We start from the raw sequence: 20,013 nt of genomic DNA, 5'->3' as shown, positions 1-20,013 counted from the left end.
GTATATTTAATCAAGCGTTCGGAATTATAAGAGCCTAACTACGATTATCGATTCTCTTTTTTTTTTTTTTTTTAACTCTTTATTTGTTCCAATTTCAAAATAAATAACATTTCATTTTAACCTAGGTGCTCCAGTTACTGCAGTAACGTACCAGCCTTAATTGTTATGATATATATCTAAGTGTTTTTACATTGTTCATGTCTTGGCAATTAAGTATTTTAAACAGGTTTTTTAACCTGCATGTCAGTATAACAATTGATATCTTAAAACTAAAAACTAAAACTAAATCTTATCTAAGTATAAAGGGAATTAATCGTTGCAATTGAGGATTGCAACGATTTTTGCCTGAAATTATTCATTATTTTGTTGGACATTAGTTCTAAAGTCTCAACATTCGAAATTCTATGTACCTCGGTAGTACTGTACCAGGGAGGCAACTTCAAAATCATTTTCAGAACTTTGTTCTGAATCCTTTGAAGTGCTTTTTTCCTGGTAGTGCAACAACTAGACCATATTGGCACAGCGTAAAGCATGGCCGGTCTAAAAACTTGTTTAAATATTAGAAGTTTATTCGTCAGGCAAAGTTTGGATTTCCTGTTTATAAGAGGATACAAACATTTAATATATTTGTTACATTTGGCTTGAATGCCCTCAATGTGATCTTTAAAAGTTAATTTTTGGTCAAGTATTAATCCAAGATATTTCACTTGGTTTGACCAGGTAATTGGAACTCCGTTCATAGTGACTATGTGACTACTACTAGGTTTCAAAAACGAAGCTCTAGGCTTGTGTGGAAATATTATAAGTTGAGTTTTGGAAGCGTTGGGAGAAATCTTCCATTTTTGTAAATAAGAAGAGAAAATATCTAAACTTTTCTGCAGTCTGCTGCAAATAACACGAAGACTTTTTCCTTTAGCGGAAATGCCTGTGTCATCAGCGAACAAAGATTTGTGGCAACCCTGAGGCAAATCAGGGAGGTCCGAAGTGAAAATGTTATACAATATAGGCCCAAGAATGCTACCCTGAGGAACTCCTGCTCTAACAGGTAGTCGATTAGATTTGGAATTTTGATAATTTACCTGCAGAGTTCTGTCAGTTAAATAATTTTGAACTAATTTCATAATATAAAGTGGAAAATTAAACTTTTTCAATTTAGCAATCAAACCTTCATGCCAAACACTGTCGAATGCTTTTTCTATGTCTAGAAGAGCAACTCCAGTTGAGTGGCCTTCCGATTTGTTTGAACGAATTAAATTGGTAACTCTTAAGAGTTGATGAGCAGTTGAATGCCCATGGCGAAATCCAAACTGCTCATCTGCAAAAATTGAGTTCGTATTGATGTGAAGCATCATTCTATTTAAAATTATCTTTTCAAAAAGTTTACTTATTGAAGAAAGCAAACTTATTGGGCGGTAGCTAGAAGCTTCAGCTGGATTTTTATCCGGCTTCAAAATTGGAACAACTTTTGCATTTTTCCATTTATCAGGAAAGTATGCCAAATGGAAACATCTGTTAAATAATGTTACCAAGAAAGACAAGGTACTCTCTGGGAGTTTTTTGATGAGGATATAGAAAATTCCATCATCACCTGGAGCTTTCATATTTTGAAACTTTTTAGTTATAGACCTTACTTCGTCCAAATCAGTCCCCCAGGAATCATCAAAAATATTTTCCCGAGAGAAAATATTCAGATAATCCCGAGCAACCTGATTCTCAATAGGACTAGTAAGACCCAAACTGAAATTATGGGAACTCTCGAATTGCTTAGCAAGTTTCTGAGCTTTTTCCAAATTTGTGATCAAAATTTTACCACCTTCTTTAAGCGCTGGAATAGGCTTTTGAGGTTTTTTCAAAATTTTTGTGAGTTTCCAAAAGGGTTTGGAACTCGGGTCTAATTTAGAAATATTATTTTCAAAAGTTTTGTTCCTCAGGGCAGAGAATCGCTTTTTAATTTGTTTTTGCAAATCCCGCCAGATAACCTTCATGGCAGGATCGCGTGTTCTTTGATATTGTCTCCTACGGACATTTTTAAGACGGATCAAGAGCTGAAGATCATCGTCTATTATAATTGAATCGAATTTAACCTCGCATTTTGGTACTGAGGCAGCTCTTGCTTCAACTATAGAAGTAGTCAGAGATTCAAGAGCATAATTAATTTCATCTTTGGTTTGCAAAGGAATGTTTGGATCGAAGTTATATTCCATAAATGTTCGATACTGCTCCCAATCAGCTCTATGGTAATTGAAAGTAGAGCTGTTGGGATTACAAATTATTTCTTGGGATATTTCAAAAGTTACTGGAAGGTGATCAGAACCGAAGTCAGCATGGGTAACCAATTGGCTACAAAGATGACATGAATCAGTTAAGACCAAATCAATAGTGGAGGGATTTCTTGCAGAAGAAAAGCATGTTGGGCTGTTTGGATATTGAATAGTGTAATAACCTGCAGAACAATCATCAAACAGAATATTACCATTGGAATTGCTTTGAGCATTATTCCATGAGCGGTGTTTTGCATTAAAATCACCAATAATGAAGAATTTAGACCTATGACGGGTAAGTTTCTGGAGGTCACCCTTGAGAAAATTCTTTTGCTGGCCTACGCATTGGAATGGCAAATAGGCAGCTATAAACGTAAGTTGTCCAAATTTTGTTTCAACAGAAACTCCCAAAGTTTCAAAAACTTTGGTTTCAAATGAAGAAAGAATTTTATGTTTGATTCGCCTATGAATAATGATGGCAACGCCACCACAGGGTCCATCAAGACGATCATTTCTATAAATCAAGTAATTTGCGTCCTTCTTAACCTTATGGTCAGGTTTAAGGAACGTTTCAGTTATAACGGCAATATGCACGTTATGAACTCGCAAAAAGTTAAATAGCTCGTCTTCATTACCTTTAAGGGATCGAGCATTCCAATTTACAATATTTAATGCTTTAAAATCCATTACTGAATTTTAAAGTCATGACAATATTATTTGCAAATTTTACTCCAGTTTGAATAGCATCAAACATGGAGTTAGATTTAAGCATATCAGAAATCATGTCAATTAATGATTTCTGTAAAAATTCCATTTTGGGGGCAGTAATGCTTCCTAAGTCAAAATTGTCAAAATTTCCGTTAGAACGTTGGTTAGTATTTTGATTTCTACCCGCTGCAATAGCAGCATAGGTAGCTCCATTAACTCGCTGAACATTGTTAGCAGCGAGGGGAGTAGGTACAGATGAAAAATTTGAAGCAGGGGTGATATTTGTACCTACGGGTACGAATGTAGAATTTGTTCCTCGCTGACCGTTGTTAACAGCAGAGGAATTTGTACCTGGTCGGAAACGTGGAGCGTTTCCTACCTGACGGTTAGAACGAGACTGTAGGATCGCTTTGCGAGTCTTACATTCCCAAAAATTGGATTTGTGGTTTTCACCACAATTTGAACATTTAAATTTCTTAGGATCTTCCTTCACAGGACAGTCGTCCTTTGCGTGAGAGGAATCACCACAATTCATGCATTTAGCTGGCATGTAGCAATTTTTAGTTCCGTGACCCCATCCCTGGCACTTACGGCACTGGGTGAGGTTTTGGAAATTTCCTCCAGTCTTCCTGAAGTGTTCCCACTTCACTCGGACATGGAGCATAAGGCTAGCTTTATCTAAGGCCTTAAGGTTGTTTAGTTCACTAGACTTGAAGTGAACTAAATAAAAATCATTAGAAATACCGTTGCGCGAATCGCCAGGACGGGATTTCATTTTCATTTTGATTACTTGGAGTGGCACAACTCCAAGTAATTTTGCCAGTTCATCTTTGATCTGATCCAGGGATTCACCACTGGGCAGTCCTTTCATGACAACCTTGAACACACGTTCAGTTTTGGTGTCGTAAGTAAAAAATTTGTGCTTCTTCTCAGTAAGATACTTGAGAAGACATTTAAATCCGTCCAAGGTTTCAGCCAATACACGGCATTCACCCCGACGTCCAATTTGTAGTGAAAACTTAACTTTCACGAAATTCAAAAGTTCCATGCGAAGAGCATGGAAATCGGTAGTGGTTATCACAATAGGGGGAATCTTTTCCTTCTTGGCATTAAGCCGGGAAAGTTTACTAGAATTTTTCTTGGATGATGGATCATTCTCATCATCCGTGAGCAAATCAAATTGATTACTCAAATTAATTTCATCAGAAGGGGGGTCAAGAGTTTGCCCCTTTCTTTTGCGTTTAGGCGCCATGGCGGCAGTAAATTTTTATCCAAATCGACTTCCAAGCAGATTACTATAAGAATCTGAAGGATCGAAGAGGAATTTTCCAAATCGATATCCAAGAAGGATTACCTCGGGTAGGGTCCAAACAAGGATCGAAAAGGAATAAGAGTTGAACAAGGTAGAAAATGTTTACAGGTTGAGCACTGAAAAGTGCTGTTTAAATTTGTTGTAGCTTTAGGTAGTAGTAACACTTCCTTCAGCAAAAAGCAAATAGATCCGCACGGCAAGAGAGCACGATGCGGACTGATTATCGATTCTCTTCATCAATTGTTTCTTCTGTGGTAATGACCACAGATAAGTGAACAAATTTTTCGAAATTATTACAATACAGTGAAGTGAAATCACGTATTGGCAAACGCCCCAAGAAATGTTACTCCAAACGAGTTATTAACGAAAGAGAAAAATCGATCATTGCAATTTGATCGTTATGATTCTAAACGCTACAAATATTGCATGACTATATGTGAATTTATCCTGTATATTCAAAAAATAGACAGTGATGTGGAGTGCCAACAGGAGTCGAAGAGAATGTGTACTGTCATATTAGCTAGCTACATTTCACTTCAACAGATGCAATTAATTTGACGCGTTATTCTCAAACAAACCATCCTGTGGAAAGCATAACATGTACTGCGAAATTCGTTATTCGTTTTGTTGGATCATATTGTTGGAAGAAGATTCTCTTGTTTCCACGGGTGTCTAAGCTCACGGGCCCGTACAATTTTTTTTTTGGCCCAGTAGCAGTATGTTGAAATCAGAATGATGACGAAATATGATCTAGTTGTTAAGTGGAGCCACATGCAGGGCAAAACCCACGCTATAATGGTGGTTACTTACAAACATACATTCCATAATTGCGTAACGAGCAAAATATTGATTTATCTTTTTAATTAAATAAACCCACCCCTGCAAATTAAAGTTGCTGTTTGAGGGGTAGAAGTAAACATTGAAATACGTACATCTAAATATCTTAATATCGGAGCAATTTATTCCAATATTGATTTTGCTCCATGTAATAAGCTACGAGAAATCACTTCCGCACCACACATTAATATTCAAAAATACTTTTCCAGTACCTCAAGACACTGTCGACTATTCATAGCTTCAAAGGCTATAGCCTACCAAACATCAAACTCAATTTTCTTTTCTTTGACTGTAACGTAATTTAAAAAAAAAAAAACGATGTTTTGTTTACCCTTTGAAAGCAACAACCATCAAAGACAAATTTGACTAATTAAACACGCCTTCGAGGAGCGTCACACTCATAACCCGACCAAGCAATTACTACTAATTTCAATGTTCAATTTCATTATTCTGTGAAAATCGACGACATGCCTCCCGTCGCTTTATCGCTCAAACGTAAATGGAGGGACGAGGTACCGTGTAAAGGCAACTGTAATTAAATTAAATTTTCTCGCCAAGCACACTTTTCCATTTTCCAACAATTTTGTCACACAACCACGTTAAAGAAAGAAAATTCCCTTCTCCAGAGACATTCGCTACCGTACGAGCTGATTCCCAGTTGCGGGACGATTTCCTTGATTCTGTCCAACCGGTGACTATAGCATCCTGCGCCTGATTTTTGCTTCTATAACAAGTCCCAGAAGAGAGCCCAGGAAAGACGCCCCCAAAGGGCAGCATCCGACGAAAGCCACTTCAAACGAAAATCAATAAAAGAAAATGTTTTCATTGCATTTGTGGCGTACTTCTGAAGATCTACTCGCAGTGTACCCCTCCCGGGGGTCTCCAGCTTCCCCAGTTTTGGAAAATCTGTCTCTTTACGATGAAGCGAACGAGCGCTTAGGTTTCGAGGAATAATTTGAATAAGAAAGCAGCTTGTTCCGCTACTCGCGGGGTGAATCTGATCAAGCAGAGCGGATACATTGTCCAAATTGCTTTTCTTTTCAATGGCTTTTTGTTCAAAAATCAAACGGCCCTCTTCGCCTCGGCAGCGGAAAGAAAAAATACTGAATGGTTGTGTCTGATATTCGATTCTGTAAACTGGATTATTGAGCGAACATGTAAAGGATCGTTTTGAATGATTCTATTAATTGGTAATGGATTCGTTATTGGAAATTAGACTTTTTTTCTACAGGCACTACATTTTCCTCATTTACTTGTACCATTAATAGATCAAACGCAGAACAGTGTAGTATGGTCAGGGGCCCAATGTTACCACAAGCTTCAGAATACAAGCTTATTGTGAACAACCAAAACTAAGCTCAAATAACGGCGCCGGTGGTGTAGTGGTAAGCGTGATTACCTCTCACCCCAGCAGGCCTGGGTTCAATCCCAGTCGGCGCCGCCGGGATGTTCTGAGGCATAACATCTCTGATCACGCCTTCCTTTGGATGGGAAGTAAAGCCGTTGGTCCCCGGTTCATGCGTTGATGGGTCGATAGGTAGGGTCCAGGTGTGGGAGCTGCCTTCCTGGCACGTCGGTAGCATTGGTGCTCAGCACGGAAAACAAGATCGACGGAAAAAAACAAACCAAAGGAAAAAAAAACCAAAACTAAACGAAATACGGTAGACTATTTGTCCTTTGACAAAGTCCAAATAAGTGAAATCAACCTTTTCAATCCCCATAAGACCAATATAATTTTGCTACCATTTTTTCCTCATCATTAAGGTCATAATCACTGCGACCAATACATTGATCTTTTGTTTTGTGATATGTCCGTATTCTTTATTTAGTGCATGTCGTGAGGTACTATGGAAAAGTAATGAGATATTTGGTGTCGATACAGTTAAATCATACATAGGGTTTTTGATCTAATTTCCGTCAATAGCGACATGGTAATTGGGGTTTTGCTCTTTCCCCATCGACCTGTGCACCTTTTTTTTCCGTGATGGACATACCGACCACATCTGCATTTAAACTAAAAATGTAGTCCTCATAAATTGTGGTAAGCGCAAGTTCGAAACTGTTTCTGGACAATGATTGTCACATGCCGCATTTAGAATGCACTTCCAAAGAGTCTGGAAGCTGGACAATCATCAGGAGGAACATAACCGAAACAGCACGCATACTCACCTGAAGAGTAAGGACCCAAGTAACATTTCTGGTTTTATCTGGGTTCTGTAGACCATGATTTAGACTTGTAGAATACTTTAAAACCTCTATAAAGCTTGCAATGTTCCTTGGGAAGATCGTTGATTTATTTCTGATAAGATGTTCGTACAAATTATTCGAAAGTCAAAAAGAAAGCAGAATTTCCTGACAATCTGTATGAGTCCGTGAAGCGCAAAAAAGCCTCTTGACAACATGCACATCATGGATCGGTATCAATAAGATATTTATTGCTCTCCGAAGTATTCTGGAGTTAGGATCATGAAGATCTATAGGCTCAATGAAGTCTTGAACAATGTTCTGAAAATCTGTATGAGTCCGTGAAGCTCAAGAGAGCCTCTTTGCAATATGCACATCATGAATTGGTATCAAAAAGATAGTTAATACTCTCCAAATTATACTGGAGCTTAGATCTTTAAGTTATACAGACTCAATGAAGTCTTGAGCAATGAAAATCTTTTGCTTTATTATTTAGGCGGTTAGTTTTTCGGTGAGTTTTTATGCTTGAAAATTGCCTTCTTTTGGTCCTAAAATAAGTTGAAATTTATTTATGTTATGGTCAACAGGTAAAATATTCACCCCAATGCCAGTATACTTATTCTAGACAAATTAACATAAAATACTCTTAAAATTGCACTTATATCTAAAACGGGAAACATTGAAGTCAAATACATTGTAGCATCTGTTAAAGATGCAACACATCATCCGCATGGGCTCATTCCATCCGTAGTTGGTTCGTGAGAGGCGGTTGTTCAGGAAAGCATGCGATCGTAGATTACGGCGGCGGGTATTGATGTCGATACTACTCAGCAGTGTAGAACAGTCAATGTTTCCCTGAAGAAGATCACCGACGAAGCTCGCCATTGCTACGTTACGTCTCACATCCAAAAGCTCTATGTTGATAAGCATACAACGGCTTTCATAGCTAGGCAGATTTCTAGGGTCATTCCAGTGAAAATGCCTTAAAGCATACCGGATGAATAGCTTCAATACGCATGGTTTCATTTTGGTAGTATGGAGACCACACGACCGTCGAATACTCCAAAATAGGTCGCACCAACGAACAGTATAATGCTTGTAGGCTTGAATTTTTTGGCGAAGCGGAATATGAACCCGAGTTGTGAGGAAGCTTTGGATACTACGTATGCAACATGATCCTTGAAGCTGAGCTTGGAGTTGATCGTTATTCCCAGATCCTTGATAGTCGATTCACCTTTCAAAATTATGCCCGTCAGGGTGTAGTCATGGTGAAGAAGCGAACGCTTGCGGCCAAACGAAATTACAGAGCATTTCGAGACATTCAGTGACATGCGATTAATATGACACCACTCAGCGAATACTGCCAATTGTTGCTGCAAGAAAATGGTATCACCAGGTCCTTTTATCACGAAGTAGAGTTTCAAGTCGTCCGCTTACGATAGTTTAAGGCATTTCAGGATGGTATTGACGTCATTCATGTACAACAGAAACAGAAATGGCCCAAGATGGCTACCTTGGGGAACGCCGGATGTTACGGGGAAGGATGAAGAAACATAGTCTTCAATTTTGACAGACATGTTTCGACCAGTCAGGTAGGAGTAGAGCCAAGTAAGCAGGCCATCGTGAACACCTATCCTGTCATATTTAGCCAACGCAATGTCAAATGCTGCGGAGAGGTCTGTGTAGATGGCATCTACTTGATGGCCACGTTCTAGTTCATGAATGATGAACGAAGTAAACGTAACTAAATTGGTCGTCGTGGAACGCTTAGGCATGAAACCATGCTAATCCGTCGAGATACAGCAAAACTTTGAACCAATTTTTCGAGTATAATCAACTCAAAAAGTTTGGAGGTAGCACTTATCGAAGCTATTCCACGGTACTTTGAAACAGTCCTTTTGCAGCCTTTCTTGTGGATTGGGAACACGAAAGACTCTTTCCAGCAAGCTGGGAAAACCCCAGATATCAAGGAGAGATTGAAAACGTTGGCTAGAGGTGTCGCGAGAGTAGTCAGGTGGCGTTTGAGGACTAACGACGGTACGCCATTTGGACCGGAACCCGTTGAAGTTTTTAGCTGCCTCCCGGCTGAAATAACAATTTCGCTGGTTATAGAAAATGGATCGCTGGAGAAGGTTGAGGGAGAGACGTTACTAGACGCAGCAATTACATCCTGAGTGCTGAGTCGTTCGTCGTTGAAAACACTGCTGAATTGTGTGCGAAACAAGTCGGCAATACCCACGATAGAGTCCACTTCCACTACGCCGTTCGTCATACTTGAGGGTAGTCCGCTTTCCTTTCTTTGGGCATTCACATTTGATTTCAGACGACGCTCAAGCTGGTCTTGCTGTGCATGGTACAGTTGGTTGTTAAGTCGCTTGTAATCCGTGTTCGCTTTAGAATAACGTGCTTTCGTGGAATCGGTTCGGTATTTGCTGTACTTACGAAGAGCAGCCCTTTTAATTTTTTTTAATCGCTTAAGCTCTGAATTCGACCAGGCAGGTTTAACGAGTTCGCGACTGATTCGCTTAGGTACGAAATGATCGATTGCGTACAAAAGAATGTTGGATGTCGTCGATGCCGCGAGGTAATCACAGTCACGCAGTGCCTCTTCCCAGTAGATATTTGAGAGAAAATCAATCATTTCGCTGAAGTTGGCTTCGCCAAAGCTATAGAGGACGCTCTCTACAGTGTCTTTGAAATTATGATGAACGTTGAGCTTTATGCTCGCCAGCAGAGGAGGATGATGTCTACAGTTTTTAACAAGCGCGGAGGGGGCTGATATGATGGAACAATCAGTGCACATTTCCTCACTTACGAAACAGAGATCGAGCATGCGGTTGTTATGGTTTGGAATTCCATTCATCTATCCGAGTCTTGCAGAGCAATTGGCATCCCGCAAATTACATGATGCCTGACCAATCAACGAACGGGATGCACAAAAAAAGTGAAATCCACGAGCATTGCGCTTCCAGCAGACGTCGCGTAGGTTGAAGTCTCCCAGGATGATTAAGTTGTCATTGGCGCTCATGTGCAAAACAATCCAATCGAGTGACAGCAGGTGCTTTTCAATGAGAGTACCATCGTTTACACGATCCGGAGGAATGTACACCACGAAGATGTAGACGGTAGAGTCACAAGAAGTAATTGACACCCACAATTGCTCAACGGACGAATTTTCAGGAGGTGATAGTAACCGTGAGTTGTAGCAGGAACGAACGGCTAGAAAACATCACCGCCAGTGCTTTTACTGCTGTTGGATGGCGACTGGTCTTGGTGGAAAACGGTGTATGTACGGTCGAACAACTGACATGATAATGTATTGCCATTGAGCCAAGTTTCGGTAAAAGCGTAGATATCGTAGCAAGCGTCACTGCATGCAAGTTGGTACTCTGCCAGGGAGCTGTTGATTCCACCCAGGTTTTGATAATACAGCAAGACATCAGATGACACTTGCTTATCGTTTCTACGGACTGCCACTTGAACTTGGCGAGACGATTGCTGTGTCCTACAGATGGTGGGGGGTTCAGGAGCTTCCATAAAGTCAACGGCGGTGCGCCTCATTATCCGGTGGCTTCCATTTGCGTGACGCGTAGCGATAAGAGAGATAGACAACTGGCCATGCAGCGATGATCGATTATGAAATGACGAACTAGAACCAAGCATGGATCATCGGATGAATTGTCAAGAGCGGGATCATACTTGCCAGAAACGACGGGTTGGAAGACCTCGTCACCAGGCCCGCACACAGGACCGGGACTGTGGTGGGTGGATCGGGGGCTTCCGTAATGCCAGCGACGGTGCGATTGCCCAGATGGCAATCAGAAGTTGATAATGGAAGCGTTGAAAAAGAAGGAATGCTGGAAGTGATTGACGCATCAAGAACCGAAGTACTTAAATGAATATTGTACTTGTCGGGATAAGCGGCTTGGAAGGACCCTTCACCAGTCCTAGACACAGGACCGGGACGGCTGTTGGTCGCTGGCTGGAAAAGCTTGACTGTGCTTCAGGGCCTTCCGTGATACCAGAAGTGATGCGTCCCGGGGTTGAAGAGAAGGTGTAGTTATTGCTTCGTCGTAGTGTACCAGAATTTACTCCATCATGTCGGTTTCCTCCGGATCTGGTCCACTGGGGGAATCGATGTCCGATGAAGGAGTGGCTTTTGGCGTACGTTGAGGCTTCCAAAAATTTACTTTAGTGTTGTCCTTAAATTCGCGGAATAGGACACCCTTGGGTTAGGTTGACGTTGAGAGGGTTCTTGACTTGTGGTCCGGGTTGAGTCCGATTTTGAACGAAGTGAACGTCATGGTATTTACATCTTTTCCTTTTGCCACCAGACGGACGACCTCGACATCTTCTGTAGCTAGGCGTTTCATTGCGAGATCTCGTACTTGACCGGTGGTGACATCACGAGAAATGACAAGTGACAAGTACAGCCAGAACTTTGGTTCCGGTGGTGGCGCGGTAAAAAACCAAGTGATGGCGATAAGGATCCATCTGTCCCGCACATTAGATCCTTTTGATTCTTCACCTTAGGGTGGCTCGGTTCAGGCTTACCAAAAAGCCTACGACGTCGAGCAGTTCGTGTTGAAGACGTATGCGTTAATGAGCTTGAGTTGACCAAAGCGGAGAAGTTTGAACGGATCTTCTGCTTAAGCTCAGACTTAATGTCTGATTTTAGTTTCTCGACGATCGCCTTGTGGCCAGTGAGAGCAATTTCCTTCCCAGCTTCGTAAGCGCGTCGAACAGAGGTACGGAATCGGATGTCGTCCATAAGCTTGGTGCACGATTTGCACTTCCAAAACAATTGCTTGTTATTGGACGTTTCCACCAAGGCTGTAGGAGAGACGCTGGAGCATTTCAGATGGAATACAGCTTTACAAAAGCCGTTACAGGTAATTGGAACATCTGTTACTTCGATGGTGCAAGAGTGGCAAATTGTCGTCATTTTGTGAAAGGTGGCTGTTTATGTAATCACTCGACTATTGTACGTCACTGTAAAGGCCGGCACACAATGCATACGTTTTCGGGGTTTTTGACAGATAATCCATGGGCTAACTGTCAAAAAACCTGAAAACGTATCTATTGTGCGCTGGCCTTAATGAAGCTTCGAGATGAGGATTCGCCTTTAATTAGGCAGCGCAAACTCAGCTTGCGTGCAAGGAATGCTTCCAAATGATGGAGAGAAGAAAAATACGCAAGGGGTGGAAGACTATTTTTCCGACGGAGTGATCGATCACTAATTGAAATCACTAATAGCAAGTCTATTCAGTACAATAACACTGTGAGGGGTTCTAGAAAACTTCACATTGACGAAATCAGACTTTAGGTATGATAAAATAAACCGAAAACACGATGAAAACAGGTAAACAAAAACCGCCGATAAAAACTTTTCACGTAAACAAACAGTGTTGCCTTGTTTCAATTTGTAAAACAATATTTTTAATTTTTGAAAACAAAGACAATGAATTTTTGATAAACTTTTAGCTGAGCTAATTCAGGGACTGACACATTTCTTTTATCTCTTAGCGTTCTTATTTTTGAGTATTTTTCCAGAATTGAAACAAAGCTTTTAGCTCAAATTTTATGTTTTAAATGTCTCGTGAAAGTCGTGTTTAAAAAACTTTAAAATCTTTTGCAGAATAAAGTAAATTAATGTATCTTAAAGATCACGCGATACAAAAGATTTTCTCTATAAAATCCACCCTTCTAATTGTCAGAGTGATTCAGATTGTGAACATCGAAATTACGTCTAAGACAAAATTGTAGAGAATAATAAAGTGTTTCTGGGAAAAATACAAATTAATTATTGGTATATCGAGCCATTTTTTTTTAATTGTCGTTATTACAATATTCTAATATGTTCTTACCTTTTTCTTCTTCAATTCGGGACCTAATACCACTACCACCAGTAATTTGATATATTTTAGTATATCCCGTTTCCTTAGTTTAGTGCATGTCGTATTACTCCATCACTATTTTGAGAAATGATGAAGTATTCAATTTTTTACAGTTGCCATTCTTGCATTTATCGCAAGGATCCGACTCTAATTGAAAGGTCTATTTATACCCATCGGAATGTTAAAACACCCTTCAAAGACGCACCCTTTTGTCAGTCAAAATTGGATTCCTTAGCAACATAATTAAGGAATGACACCAATAATGACCATGCTTCAGAGCCCTAGTCTTAACCACTTCAAACTAGGGAACAACGAATAGTAGATTAGGACTTTCGACTCATTTTTACTAAAACAATCTAATCAAATAGAAAATCAATCCTCTTACAACAAACAAAAAAGCTATTTTCTATTACTCTCCAAAGAGTCAACATCCGTTAATAAATTGAAGAGAGAATGGAAAAAAAGTATTAATCCGATAAATCTCGATGAACATTTCAAATGGTCCTATCTGCTTTGATCGATTCTCTTCATCGACTTTCTCTTTCGTTAATAACTCAGCTGCAAAACCTTTCCCTGTTGTATTTGACGTTTTGGACGCTAGATAAGAACCTCCTTTATCAAACTATGTGGTAGAATTAGCGCGAAATCTGTTTGCATCGCAGTGGTTATGAAAAGAGAAAGTCGATGAAGAGAATCGATCAAAGCAGATAGGACCATTTGAAATGTTCATCGAGAAATGTAGTTTTTCGCCACTGTACAATATTGTTACGATATCATTTTGTTTTTTGTTAAAACCCAGTTTAAAGCTCATTAATTGTGTTTATGCAATTTTTATAGAATACATACACCCTTTACTTGGACATACCCAAGTATTGGGGCAGAGCTTGGGTAAATTATAGTGAATTAATCACTTTGTCGATTGAAAAATCCCATTATTGCACATTTCTTGCAGTCATCACGTCGAAATACGTCATGATGCCCAAGGTGCTCATCCCATTATTGTACCCCCCGCTTCTCAAAAACGTCAGAGAAGTCTTTAAGTGAATGAAAACCACGCGCACCTATATTTATAATTTACCCAAATGAGCAAACGTTAGAGGAATTTATTGCCTTTGCTAGGACAGGATACAGCCTTGTCCGGTTATCCCGAACAACACCAAAGTACATCATACACGCCACCTGTCAAAAGCACAGTCGATGATAACTTTATCCACTAACCGACAACCACGTAGCCCAATGAAAGCTAACTTCAAATAAAAAAAGGAACCAACTTTAAATCCAATCCGGTCTACCGTCTACTCTAGTACCCTGGCCGAATAATGTAAACAAGTGATGCAAAAAATTGGGTTAGTGCAGGGATTTCAAACGGCTTTGAAAAGCAAAACAAGTTCTCAGATTTCTCGCCTAGAGTAAAAGTGGAAGTACACTGCTAGCTACCTAGCGGGTGAAAAATTGCTTCTCTCTTCTTGGGAAATTTCAGAATGTGGGTGCTGTTGGCCTAGAGTGCAGTGAAAACTGAACGTAAGACCAAGTTGGGACGACAGACGCTACATGAGAGAGACATCACTGACACCACCAGCCCCAAAAACTAAAGCCATTTTAGCGCGTCGACGCTACTCCTTCACAGCAGCCAGCGGTAGGTACATTATACGTAAAGAGAAGAAGCCAAATCTAAATCTTTGTTGTTGGCACGCTGACTGGCCATGTATTTTTGTTCCTCTGTCGGTTCGGTAAAGAATTACAGTACATCAGACCGTGATGGTAACAGTAAAGGGTATGCATGCGCGCCCAGTCCTGGATCCCTTGCTATGACTGAAAAGCTTGAGGGTCTTCTATAGGGCCTTGTATGTGGTATACTGCCGTTATACATATCCACGGTCCATAAGGATTGTAAGAAAATGTTCAGAAGAGCATTTTCAACGGGTTTCCTTGGAATCCTTTCGATGTGAGATGGTGGTTCATTCGACGCGCCATGGTCGATTAAACCGAAGACAAGATGAAGTAGGTATAGTGTGAGCGAGCGAGCAAATTTTTTCTCTGGCTTCAATACAATAGAGAAGTGATAAGGGGATTCTCAATTAAGCTAAAAGGTGCGATAAGAGAAAAATAAATGGAGCACCAGAATAGATTCTAAGAAGGATACTAACAGAGATAATGACTTGCAAAAAAGCTAGTCAGAAAGTCTGAAAGCCATACCTACTGATACATATACAACAAACATTTTGCAGATATGTTTTATAACGAAATGCTAAATTCTTTTAACACAATATGAAAGAAGAAAGCATTTCCTTCACAAATCCAAAAATATTCCTAGTGATTGTCATCAAAAACCTTAGAACAAATGACGGCGGCTGTTGATTATAGTATATTTATGTATACAACGAATCCTACATGACGTCCAAAAATTAGAAAACGAACAATAAAAGAGATAATCTACCCTATCGACCCTTTCCGACCTGAGACAGCGCTTACATAAGTCAATGGGATTTCCCTCCGATATTTGCTAGAAGCAATTGAACAAAGGAGAAAATATGAAAATATATTCCTTTGGCGTAGTTCGAGCAATAAAGCAATAAAAACGGATGAGATATCATCGCCTTAACGGTATTAAAGTGAGCGTCGTCTTCCCGATGATGCTTGCAATGTAATCTAGCCACGATGTGAATGTGAGTAGAGCGAACCACCAACTGGAACATTCATGTAAATAGAGAGATAAAAGTTATGTACTTCAATAAAAACCAAGCGCAGTGACTCACTCGCTTTCTATCTATTACTCTCCCCTACTGATGTAACATTGTGAATATAATCTCAATGCAAGGATCTACAGTGTGTTGGATCTATCTGGTACATTTTGCTCTTCCCGAATAAAATCCTTCTACCCGTCCCAATGCGATGTTCGCCACTACTGTTCAACAAAAGTAGACAAAAGCAGCAAAAATGACTCATGCCCGATGTCAAAGATGTAATTGAATGTCACCACTTTAATTGCAATTTAACACGAGAATTAAATTTTTAAGTGACGGTTACATTTGCCATCTTTGCTGCACAAGAACTAGATCTCCTATTCCATCAATTGCATATTCCACCCGGAGAAGATGGGTGCACTCAATTTCATAGTCCTCTGTTTTGTTCTTTTATCTTTGCAGTTCTACGCTCTCACCGAGCAAAATGAAGTGGCATCGTTCAATCTGAAGCAGAGATCGTTGACCATTTTTGCACCAACAAATCAAGCATTCCAGCGATACTTTGGCAATAAGACGTTGGTGCAGTATCACATGTGTAAGTATATGTAACGAGAACGATCATCACCAGTCGTGAGTCAAACCAATATTGGTTAAACGAGCTTTCAATCATTTTAAAGACTATGGCGTTACTATTCTATATATTTCTAACTCCGATATTGAAAGAGCAAGTAAGAATCTAGGAGGAGCAGACTGCATGCAGATGCCGACGAGTAGAGTAGTGCCAGGACAAATAGAAAAAAAAAATAATCACATTTTAGATTTTACCTCTCAGAATTCCATAAAAACTTCAATAATAAAAAAGGACGTATATTAATTTATAGACTTATGTTTAATGTTATATAGTTTGATTATTTAAAAGGCTCAATTGCGTCTGCTTGGAGGTGCCAGTCTGAACGGTAGTGCGGCTCTAGATTCGTCTGGAGTTCGATCGGCTATGGTAATCAGTGGGGCCGGGAGGACAAGACAAAGAAAAACTAATAAAGAGAGATAAAAAACAATGGAATTAAATTCTTATACAAGACATTTGCAAAAACACATTAATCGACTGCATATACTAGAGATCGCGAGTTCCCAACACGTCGCTGCTAGGTAAGGTGGTCTCACGGGTATTCAAAAGTCGCTCTCTGACGGTGTCATTATCCGTACATTGCCAAACTGCGTGGTCGATGTCATCGTAACCATTTCCACACCGACAGATGTTTTTTTCTTCTCTAATCTGTAGATCCTTTTTAAAACTGCGTCCATTACATAGAAATATTTTCTGACCCATTTTATTTTGGTGCTAGTCACATATCCTCTCACAATTAAGGTAAGATGGACAGTTGTTGACATTGCACGCTGTCCCAATCAGGCACAACTCGTCTTATAAAGTATAATACCATGTTGAGATTGCTTTGCCAAACTTCAAAGGGTTCTAATATCCGTTTTCCAAATATTGACATTCTTTGATTGAACAGTGCTCCACAGCTGCAGAGTATATGTTCAGCAGTTTCGTTTTCAAATTGACAAAACCGACATTCGCTAGACGGAATTTTTCCTATTTTATAAAAGTTATATCTGCTAGGGCAGTGACCAATCATCAAACCACTTAATACCCGTAGATCTCTTTTACTAAGATTAGGTAAAATCCGGTTTTTTGCTGCACTTGGTCTTATAAATCTTTTCGCCTGTCTGGATACATCTGTGGCGTTACAGTTGGATTCTACTATGGACGTTTCCCAACTTGTTAGGTCCATCCTTATAGTACACTCAGGGACTCCACAAAATGGTTCCGGACCGATGAAGTTCGATACTCGTCTTGCTAGACTGTCGGCATTTTCATTTCCTTCAATGTCACAATGGCTGGGCACTCAGTATAATATGAATTCGTTCCTTTCGGCCAATCGTTTTAAGGAAAGAATACATTCATACACTAGCTTCGATCGACATGTGAACGCCTTAAGCCCAGATCTTGGCAAATCTGCTTGAAATACTGTTCGACTATGTCCCATTATTATAATTTCACTGACTCCAGGGCCAAAGACCCCAGCTCGAATATCTTCACCCATCTTCGAGCCGTCGGTATAAAATACAATAGATCCTGGACGTATGTTTTGCCCTCCAGACTCCCATGTATGGCGGCTTGGTTTAACCACTTTGAAGGGAACATCGTAGTTTGTATTTGTTACCATCCAATTTTCTATTGTTTTTACAGCTGAACCACCAAGTCACCATCTAAAAGTTTATTTTGACGGTTAAACTGTAAAGCACTTTTTGCTGCCTGTAGTTTAACAAATTTGTGTAAGGGCAAAATATTGTTAAAGGCACAAAGTATTTGATGATGTGCTTCTCATTGCTCCTATCATTGATATACAAGCAAGTCTTAGTATTTTTCTTAACTTCTTTTGAGCGGTTATTTCATTTGTTTTAGGCCACCATATCAGTGAAGCATAGGTAATTTTTGGTCGAACTATGGCCGGATATATCCAGTGTACCATATTCGGTCGTAGTCCTCACGTTTTTCCCACAGCTTTACTATAGACCCACAGCGCATTTGTAGCCTTAGTGATAATATTGTCAAGATGAGAGTTCCAATTCAGTTTGCTATCCAAAGTAACACCTAGGTATTTAACTTCATCCGCGAACTGAATTCGAACTCCATCTAGAGTAGGCTGTGTCAACATATTTTTTTTCCTTTTGAGTTTTTGAAGGATTTACATTAAAGCTATCTCTCCTACACCAATGGAAGGACATGTTTAGGGGAGATTGTAACCGATTTGAAAGCGTGTTCTCAAACTTTTCCGCACCATAATGCCCACACCGTCTGCGTAACCAATCACCTCGAAACCCTGCTCCGCTAAACTTTTAAGGAGTTTTTCCACTACTAAAGACCACAATAAGGGTGATAGTACCCCTCCTTGAGGACGTGTACACGACGTTAGGCATACGGACGTTAGGCATACGGACGTTAGGCATACGGACGTTAGGCATACGGACGTTAGGCATACGGACGTTAGGCATACGGACGTTAGGCATACGGACGATAGGCATAATGTACGATAGGCATAATGGACGTTGGGCATAAAGGATGTTAGTCATAATCTACGCGATGAATTCCAGAAGGATTATAATGGGGACCGTCTATTGATTGCAGACTTCGTTGACGATAATAAAAGAGCCTTAATTTTTGGAACTCATGAAAACTTGTGACGTCTTGGACAGGCAAAGTATTGGGTTACAGATGGTACGTTTGCCACAGTTCCTTGTTTGATTCGGCAACTCGTCACTGTAAGTATTGCTCCCTCACATCAGCAGACAGTTCCGCTAGTTTTCATTCTGATGACAACAAAAACAGAATCGTTGTATCAAAAAGTATGGCAGAAAATCCTGGAAGCAGCAAGTATGTTTTTTTTTTGTTATTGAATGAAAATCCACAGAATTCACCATTCTTCATTTCATGAGCTGTTCTTTGGCATTATATTTTATTCAACCTTAGCTGTTTTTTTTTTGTTATTGAATGAAAAATCACAGAATTCACCATTCTTTATTTCATGAGCTGTTCTTTGAGGAAAACCTTTTCTTCTTTGACGATTGCAATTATTACAACGTATTACAACAAATGTGTGATTTTTTTTAATCCTAGATGTTATTCATTTCAAGATATAGTTCAAAACTATGTTGAGTTTTCATTGCCACTATCGCTACTAATCTTGGATCTAAGTAAATATGTAGCTACGTCAATTATGATATGATAAATAATGGATTCCAAGCTGTGCTTTTAAAATAAACTATGTTTATTTAACTTGAATCATTTTTTATTCAAAGCTTAACCTAATTTAAGCATTGTTTACCATGCTCGAAACAGGTTTCTAGAGTTGCACAGCTGCAAGGTATTTTATGCCTAGCGTCCATTATGCCTAATGACTTTATGCCTATCGTCCATTATGCCTGACGTCCGTATGCCTAACGTATTTATGCCTATTTAATGGGGTGTACTCCTTGAGGACAACCCTTCATCGATCTTATAGTTAGTTGCGCAAAAAACTTTCTCGCTATTATCCATTATTCATTCGATAATACAGTTATCTAAG

At 39.7% G+C, this 20,013-nt stretch overlaps 1 protein-coding gene across 4 annotated transcripts in view; it reads left to right on the top strand.

The window, feature by feature from the left end:
* The window catches only part of Fas1 (fasciclin 1), a 564,588-nt gene that overhangs the window by 382,608 nt on the left and 161,967 nt on the right, over positions 1-20,013 (top strand). For all 4 annotated transcript variants that reach the window (XM_065230988.1, XM_065230990.1, XM_065230989.1 and 1 more), the window contains exon 2: positions 16,346-16,478. In XM_065230988.1, the coding sequence (XP_065087060.1) occupies positions 16,346-16,478 (133 nt within the window). The remainder of the gene's footprint in view (positions 1-16,345; positions 16,479-20,013) is intronic.

This window comes from Ochlerotatus camptorhynchus, unplaced genomic scaffold (assembly GCF_037179485.1).
Source record: "Ochlerotatus camptorhynchus isolate MF236.1 unplaced genomic scaffold, CSIRO-AGI_Acam_v1.1 ptg000336l, whole genome shotgun sequence".
NCBI classification, from domain to species: Eukaryota; Metazoa; Arthropoda; class Insecta; order Diptera; family Culicidae; genus Ochlerotatus; species Ochlerotatus camptorhynchus.
Note: the sequence above shows the minus strand (reverse complement) of the source record. Positions and strands in the feature narration are given on the sequence as shown.